Source organism: Leiobunum rupestre, chromosome 1 (genome assembly GCF_980474605.1).
Source record: "Leiobunum rupestre chromosome 1, qqLeiRupe1.1.hap1, whole genome shotgun sequence".
Classification (NCBI taxonomy): domain Eukaryota; kingdom Metazoa; phylum Arthropoda; class Arachnida; order Opiliones; family Sclerosomatidae; genus Leiobunum; species Leiobunum rupestre.
The window spans coordinates 60,241,783-60,250,460 of record NC_143384.1 but is presented as its reverse complement, the minus strand read 5'-3'; the positions used below and the strand labels follow the sequence as shown (position 1 = coordinate 60,250,460).

Genomic DNA, 8,678 nt, shown 5'->3' with positions numbered 1-8,678 from the left:
CGTCATCTAATCAGACGACGCTTGATTATTTCATTGGTAGTCGTGTCATTAAATTTTTATTCCATCAGTGATCTTTGCCAGATAAAGGGTCACTCACTTAAACATTTATAAATATTCGGCACGAATTTCAGGTAGCTAGAGCATAGTAATAGCAGATCGAACTAATTATATTCAGCGGCGTAGCAGGGGGGGGGCGGACGGAGTGGTCTATTTCCGAAATTAAAACAATTATATGGTCCTTTAATTTAAACTTAAAGAGCCACATCGGCGTTTGAATTTGACCTGTTTCACGCGCTAGTTTCCAGTATAGCATTGGTCGTGTCTGCTACCACGTGCTAAATACGGGGTAAATTTTTCAAACGCCGGTGTGGCCCTGTAAAACCGTAACTGTGACGTATCTGTTTTTCCTCAATTTTACATTTTTTTGGGTAAAATAAGAACACGCAGGATAAATCTCAAAAATGCAACTTTATTTTCATTCTTTTTGTATAAACGCTCGTCGGATTTTCAAAATGACTAGATTTTTTGAGGCAGCCAATCTCGGCGGCACTGTGTCCAAATATTTATAACTTGCGGACGCTGCTTGGTTTACTTTCTCTTTCCGTATAGCTCGTCCACCATGCTGTCCAGTTTCTCTTCTTCGTGTTTCAAAAGAAGAGCGTCGACGCATCGCCAAAACGATTCATTCTTGAAACAATTTGATCTGAAAAATAATAAAATTTCATCTTATTTACAAAGCATTGAGGATTTTCAAGCTAGCTTTATCCATCGATTGTATCAGGATCTTCCCGTGGAGATGTCAGCGCAAACCGCTTTCTTGCGTATTTCGTCTGTTAGTTTCAAGGCGGGGAAAATATAATTATGCCGTTTTACGCCATCTGTATTGTTACCCCAAAACTAGTATAGTAAATTTAATAAAACAAATAATTTTATGATACCAACATATAATTTTTGTCTTAATTATTTGAAATAATGCCCTAAAATTTAATCAGAATTTATATAATATATTTAAATTTTAAGTGGCAACAGAAGGCACAATAATGTGCAGTCATTTTGCCCAACGGATCTGATAAAATCTGAGCGTCAATGCGGATAATCTGATATCCGCGCCTTTGGAAACCAAGCTTTAGTTTTGCTCTGAGCGTTTACTTATTGGAGCTAATTTCATTATCACCTGCAGAGAGTGTGAACTTCGGGTTCTCGGTAAAGTTGATAGCATTCCTCGCAGAGTCGATCGAGGCGAGCGAACTTGGATTTGTCGTAGACACCCATGCAACCGAGACTGGCGAAACTTCTCTTGTGGAGGTCTCGGCTGTGGCTGGCCTGCGTCGCTGCCACCATGACCGATAACACCAAAACTACCGCCAGCAGGTATGCCACGAAGACGCTTGAGGTGCCCTTCGATAGTTGAACCATCTGCGAATTATAATATTAGAAATATTAAGACATTAGCACAGTTTCAGCATCCCGTGAATCAAATTATTAACGTTCTTATCTTAGTTTTTTGGATAACTTTATTGTACAACGCCTAAAATGTAGGGCTGTACGAGTACTCGAACATCATCGATAGTCTTAGTCGATAATTCAAAATAATGGTCAAAAACGCCGCCGATCAGTTTAGTAAAATATTTTCGGCGGCGTAATCGTCGGCCATTTTCGGCATGGAGATACAGGCCGGAAGGCAGGCAATGCTGCCAGATTTCGATAGACCGAAAACGGCCAACTCTCTCAAAATGTTTTCGTTTTCAAAACGAAAATTTTGCGGCGTAGCTAACGACTAAGACTCGGCATTTTATGAGGTCGAAATACTCGACCTCGATTAAGTAATTGGAAAATATTCGTCGATTATCGAGTACCAAAACATTGCATAGTCGGGTACTCGATTACTCGAATAAGCTGGTCTAAGTTCGAAGAGGGGTTTTGGCAACTTTTTGGGGTGGAAATAATAAACGGTACCTTCAAGGCGTAAAAACCACAAATGCTTTGAATGACCTGGGGGATGGATCATGGTTTTTAATACGTAGTGCGCCCGCACGGTTTTTCTCCAAACAGTATTATTAAGTTTTGGTTTGGGTTTGGAGCGTCACTTTGATGTCTCTTTACACATTCGGATATCGACCGACGTTAGCAATATACATAAATAATTTAATAAAATGTATATTGTATTGTTATTTTATTATTTATTACTAAAATTAAGCTAGTAGCCTAGTACACTAGTCTTTTATATCCGACTAGTCACTATAAGGTTACTAAAGTTGTGGAAACTGTGGTTCATTTAAATTAAAGGAATATTTTTCAGCATTGAAAGTTAGTTTATATTAATTTTAAATTTAATTTCCTAATTACTCGAATTCCAGCTCCTAATCAAGTACTCGATAACACGACTCGTTAAAAATATTACTCGAGGTTTTTTCTGAATTACTTGATTCGAATAAGAGAAAATTTCCCCTTAATCAAGTACTCGATTAGACTCTACTTTAATATTACCCCACTCGAATACCCGATGAAAAAAAATTCGTAATCAATACCCGACTCGATTGCCTAAAAGCGCTACTCGCACAGCCCTATTACCAAAATGACTGTAGGTAATTCATTTTAACCATTTGTTTTAAATTCAAAATAAATAATGTCTAAGGCGGCTCTGGTGATTTTCATAGAAACGAGCGTGGTTTACAAAGGATATTTTTGCTCGTGACGTGCTAAGCTAAACTCAGCTACTAGTCGACACTAAGCCTTGTCCAGAATAGCCGTTCATTTATCTCTTTGCTCTTTTTTTGCATCTAAATACGTTATTTTACGCGGAACTAGACCAGTTTCCCGAAGAACATAAAAAATTATCCAGGATCTTCAGTATGATAACTAATCGGTCTTTCTTAAATTCATTGGGTGGCGGAGTGGTTAACAGAAAGAGGAGCCGGATTCGATCCCAGATTGTGGCACTGGGTGAAAACTCGGAACAACTCCTTCCGCGTTGAGTTTGCAAGTTCTCTCCCCACTGGCTCAATGGGTTTTCCCCCGAGATTTTCGGTTTCCCCTTCCATAAAAACATATAGAGGTTAACGATAATAGTTAGTGTAGGGAGCTTTTGTCTCGCGTGGCATGCAGGGCTGGCCACCACCCTCCTACGCATTGTAACACGGCCACCTTGAATTAATGGCTTCAAAAGTCGCTTGATGACTTATTCCTAAGGTTTCCATTATTTCAACCAGCAGTATATAAACAAAGACTTGCAGGTCCTGGCTCTCGAAAATATTACTTCTTGGCAATTTCATTTAAGATGTTTTATTGAAGTGCCTATTATGTTCCATCAGTTAGTCGATATAATTACTGATTCATATGTATAGAATCAAGTTAAATTGACGTCATATCCCAAAAGATAAGAGTCCAATGACGTAGTCTTTTGTCCACCAGAAATGTGACGTAATTCTGCAAATGGCTCTCAGTAAACATTGAACACGAGATGGCTTATGACTTATTGTTTGGCTGTACACCGATTACGCTGATGTTACGTACTCTGTACAGGAAGTGTGAACACCGATTACGACAGAAGTCTACTACGTAAAAACTACACACTGCTATCATAAGTAGAATAATAACAATATATATTACCAGGAATCCATAACGCTACTTGGAATGAGTATCTCCCCATATCCCCTGTGGTATTTTGTGGCGGAACATTGTGGGAGGGGCTAAAACGCTTATACTGCCTTAAATAACGTCAAATTAAGTGACAAACAAAGGCTTATAAGCGCCGCCTACTATGTTCCGCCACAACGGCGGGGAATCGAAGCCGTTATTCATTCCAAGTAGCGTTATGGATTCCTGATATTACAGTTAGCCTTTTCAGTTTGAATAGAGCCAGTCACTTAGCAGTCAACGCGATAAAGTCTAATTAGCAAAAATTATTCCCGAACGGATTTTCAGTTGGTGAGAGTGTCAGTGTTGAAAAAGGTTCGTTGAGAAATTGTCATTAAAACACTTAAGAAGTGCCATACTTGTTAAATCGCCCCTGAAAATTCCAAATTTATCTCGTACCATTTTCTTTCGAAACGCAATTTGGAAATTTTTAGGGAATAAGAATAATAATCGCTAAGATTAACATTATATACCCGTGATAATCCAGACATACGAACCTTTACTTCGCACTGGATGGACTCTTTCACGAAAATGTCCTTAATTCTCGTACAGAGCTTTACATTTATTTAGCTAATTTTGTTTCCAAAAACCCCCAAGCGATTTGTATTCTCTTCCATTCATGCCACGGCATTGTTGATTTCAGAGCAAATATAGGCCTCGGTATAAATTTTGAGCATTGGATGAAGTTCGTCAGAGGTTGTGTTTGCTCGCGTATTCCCCTCGAAAGCGCCAACAAAACGAACGACAAGAAGGCGCACTCAACCCCCCTCAGATTTCCTAAGTACAGAATCTTGTGAGTTTCTTCGATTTCTTTTACGTTTCTTTGTCTTTATTTTTTTATACTGGAAGTCGGAAACTAAGGTCATGTACACTGACTGAACGAGTATTCACCCGAGCCAGCATTTTTGCCACACTTTGTTGGTCAGCATAGTTTTCGACACGCGCTGTACCAAAAGTTGTCAAGATTTCGCGATGGAAATTAAGAAATACGTACAAAATATGTATTATTAATAAAAGTATTTAATGGTAATATTATTTAGTTTGTGTCAAAAGGATGTTAACGAAACGTTTTAAGATTTAAATATTTGGTACCAAACCTCGTTCGTAAAAACCGACTGTTCTTCAAAAGTTGGTCAATAAAAGCGTTTGTGTAGAAAACACATTATGGAAATTATTTCATCATTCATGAGGAACAACTTGGTTGGCAAATTCACGCTGACCCAGAATAATATTTACAATCTACTTAAGCTAATCAATCACACACTATATAAGTAAAATTTTTGTGTTGACGTTGTTTTATGAAAAAAATTCCTTTTTACAAAATTATGCTTTCAAATCAAATAAAAGCGTTTCAATTAACAGTGTCTTTACATAATAATGGGGGGGTTAAACTTCCCTTGAAATAAAATATGATGTAAAATTCGATATTGGTGTTAAAGTAATTGTCGGCTCGACCTGAAATAACTCTTCTTTCAACAGAAATCAAAACAAGATAGTTAAGCTACATTTTGACCCAAAAGGTAGGACATAAAAGTACCCGTCGCGTTGATTGGGTTGTTTGTAAATTTGTCAACAACGTAAATTATAGTAATTTTTAACAATATATTTTATATTGGATATATAATTAAGGTTAAAGTCCACTAACTTGTAAGTAGAGTATAAGTTGTCTAATTAAAATAATTATAAATCGTTCTCTGATGACGTTATTGCTTCGCTATTTTGAATTTTAGCTTCCTTTGCCCACGCTCTCCAATTAAGTCGTTTTTTCGAAGAAACGGATAGATTCATGGCCATCTCTAATACAGGTGGCAATGATAGAGCCGACAGTTGCTTTAAGTTTACCAAAAGATAATATAAACGTCGTACCCTAACCAACTATAGATAAGACCACGGCCAACTTTGATGAAGCGCTTGTTGCGTTTCATCAAAGTTGGCCGTGATAGGACCATAAAGCAACCGATGGAGGCCGATTTTTCGGAGGTCACGTGCCGGAAGTGGGTAAACGTTTCGTTACAAAACCGCCAATCCGAAAGCTCTCGGAATAGGCCTTCCGTAAAATAAGCTTGTTCTTATGTTGCTCATTCGTCACGAAATACGTAGAAGCTCAGTTCAGTTTATAGTTAAAAACAGGTTGCCTCGTCAAATTTACCCTTTTGTCCAAGGCTTTTCGTAGTGAAACGTCATGGATACGTCAACCGTGACGCAGAAGCAACATCAAAACAAGTAGGCCAATGTTATTTTATAGAAAGACCTATTCGAATCTAGTGGCAGAAGTATAAAATTCGTTAATCCGAAAGTTCATACTCGATTTAACACTCATGAATTTCCAAAGAGTCACACCTAGAAGTATCTTAGGTCACAATATCACTTGAGATAGTTGGTCCACTACTTTCTTTCGGGATAAAGCAAAAACGAAGAAAGATGCTGATGATCTGTGGCTAAAGATTATGTTAAACCCCATGAATAATTAAAGAAACACCAATTAAAGGGAGTATAAAGGACGTTCGACGGTGGATCAACGAATTTCATGATTTTCCACTAGGAGCGCTGTTGATTGACTTTAGGGTAATACGTCCGTAGGAGCCAGCGTTGCCAGACGTCCTATACAGGAAACTATATGTATACACTATAGGAATGTAAAAGGATCCAATATGCGCTCAAATAAAACATCTTTAAGGTAACTTTTCACCTGTTTCTTTTTAAACAGACAGCTTTTTTTACATGTTAAAGGGAATATAACCTCAGGTATTTGGTGTGGAACACCAACGCTTGCGCTCTGGCCGCTCTTGCCTTCGGCGTTAAAAATGTTTGGCGCCACTGTACAGGGACATTTGTAAATTGAAGGGGTCTTCCGTAAAGATTGCTTTGCAGGTTATATTCCCTTTAAGGCATAGCAAAAACACAACGTTATGTTTACACGTTAAAAGTTTCAATTATTTCAACAAGCACTACATAAACAGTAACTTGCAGGTCTTGGCTCTCGAAAATATTACTTCTTGGCGATTGCCTTGAAGGATGTTTTATTTAAGCGCAAATTTTTGGCCCGTCGACGTCCCATGAGTGACGTGACTTACAGGCTAGTGCTCAATGTCCATATTTAGGTGGTTGCGTGGATTTTGCTATTGAAATTTGAATTTCGCGATGAAAGTATTATAATTGGGACTGAATACCTATAATTTTTAGTCTCTTTTCTTAAGCCTTGGTTAACGAAAAATTCATTATGACGCGCCCTAGTGGAAAGCAAGGCTTAATGCAATATTTGCACGCATGCGTTTCTCGACCTAGCTTTATTTTCAAGAAGGTTCTGCTAAACAACTTAATTTCCGTGTAAACTCCTATCATATTATACCGAAGTGAAAATTTGGCTCCGTTTAAAATGGAGATTTGAAATTAAATTAACTGCACTCACAATGACTACTCCCAATTTTAACTTTATACTCCCTTTAAGAGATAAAACGCGTTACTTCGGCTGACAGGCTTTCTGGTGAAAATGACTTAAGTGGAATTGGAGGAGCAATCCACTGAGTACACTAATTGGTAAGGCTAAATCTGTAAACAGTTACTGAATCGCTTTAGTACAATCACAGCTGAAGGCTCCTACACTGACTGCGTTAACTAATCAAACTATCTGTTTATCCAAATTTTGTTGTTCACTTATATTTGCGTAGTTTGGGTTTAAGGATATAAAATTATCATTTAACGTTCTAATCACTTCAAGGAATGATGGTTTCCAATTCGGCTAACCAAAATAAATCAACAGAGTAGTTGTGCTTCATATGGAGTACCCACTGACCACCTAATCATATCTAGCAACGGTTAAGAATCCACTGAAAAGACCCAAGAAAGTGCTTAAAACTGTTTGAGGACATTTTCTTAGGCTAAAAAGTGGCGCTTCTATTTTCGGGAAATATCCTTCAAAACCACAAAACGATTGCCGAAGAACATTTAACTTAAACTAACATAACCCAATGACACGACGTCTTCTTCTAAACTAACCTAGCCTTGACATGTAGAATATTTAACCCTAAATAGCTTTAAACTAACATAACTGTAACCTAAATAACATTTGGCCTGAAATCACATAAAACAAGATACAAATGGTAGAGTTTGGATTTCCCTCTTTCCCGATTGGTTCAATATTCTCGGATCATATTATGTGTTTCATTTCAAATTCAGTGTTCATTACCTTCCTGCTCTAAAGCGATGCAAGCAATTGAAATTCTAACAGGACAGAAGTGAAAACGGTATTCAAACAATGAGCAAAATATAACTATCCTATTAAATGGACAAAAGTTAAAGTACATCCTCTATTCAAACAATTTAGCAAATACAATTGCAACACCAACAGGACTGCGCTTAAACTAAACCCTGATTTCAAAAATGAGCATATACAATTACCCTACCAACAGGACACAAGTTAAAATACATATCCTGTATTCAAACAATGAGCAAAACACAAATACCCTAACAACAGGGCAAAAGTGAAGATATATCCCATATTTCCAAAAATAAGATAATTCATTTGAGTTACCAACAGACGCATTGAAACAAGAAGCAAAGAAGTTAAGTCCTTACCTTTCTAGTCTTTAGCGCAAAGTCGACGAGATCGGGAATGACCGGTTGCTGTCGATCGGTGGACGTTCCTTCGAGGTAATGACGAAATCTGATTCGAAGTCGGGATTGACCACTACTTTTATACAAATGACCAATCTCTTTTAATCCCTCGAATCCCTTTTTCTCTCTTTATTTTCAAGGCTCATTCCCATTCATCATGCTGATTTTCCGCTTCCCTCGCTGTCTCTGGCGCCCCACCCTCCCGGGCGTTGGCCAGCCGCTTTCGTCTTGGTCCTGTCCGTCCACCCACCAACTCCTAATCGCCACAGCCGCCGCTAGATAGACTACACACTGAGCGATTTACGAATACGTAATTGCCCCCCGCGGGGAAAACTAAATATGGACTGACTGCTTAATCCCGTCTATAAATGTAGATTATTTTTGTGGCTATACTCGAGGGTCTTTTCGCGTCCTGCTTTTATACAGAT

General features: G+C 38.1%; 1 protein-coding gene across 1 annotated transcript; it reads right to left on the bottom strand.

The window, feature by feature from the left end:
- Nucleotides 1–449: 449 nt before the first annotated feature.
- On the bottom strand, nt 450–8,678 carry LOC149963453 (ion transport peptide-like). The gene is made up of 3 exons (XM_090170654.1): nt 8,212–8,678; nt 1,175–1,416; nt 450–703 (listed from the first exon to the last, which is right to left on the bottom strand). The coding sequence occupies exons 2-3, from the start codon at nt 1,414–1,416 to the stop codon at nt 589–591; spliced, it is 357 nt and encodes a 118-aa protein (XP_090026780.1). The 5' UTR covers nt 8,212–8,678; the 3' UTR covers nt 450–588.

Bases quoted from the DNA above. Each gene is read 5' to 3' on its own strand.
- LOC149963453 (XM_090170654.1), bottom strand. From the start codon at position 1,416: ATGGTTCAACTATCGAAGGGCACCTCAAGCGTCTTCGTGGCATACCTG. The intron at 704-1,174 runs GTGATAATGAAA...ATTATTTTTCAG, and splicing joins GAAGTTCACACTCTCTGCAG to ATCAAATTGTTTCAAGAATG.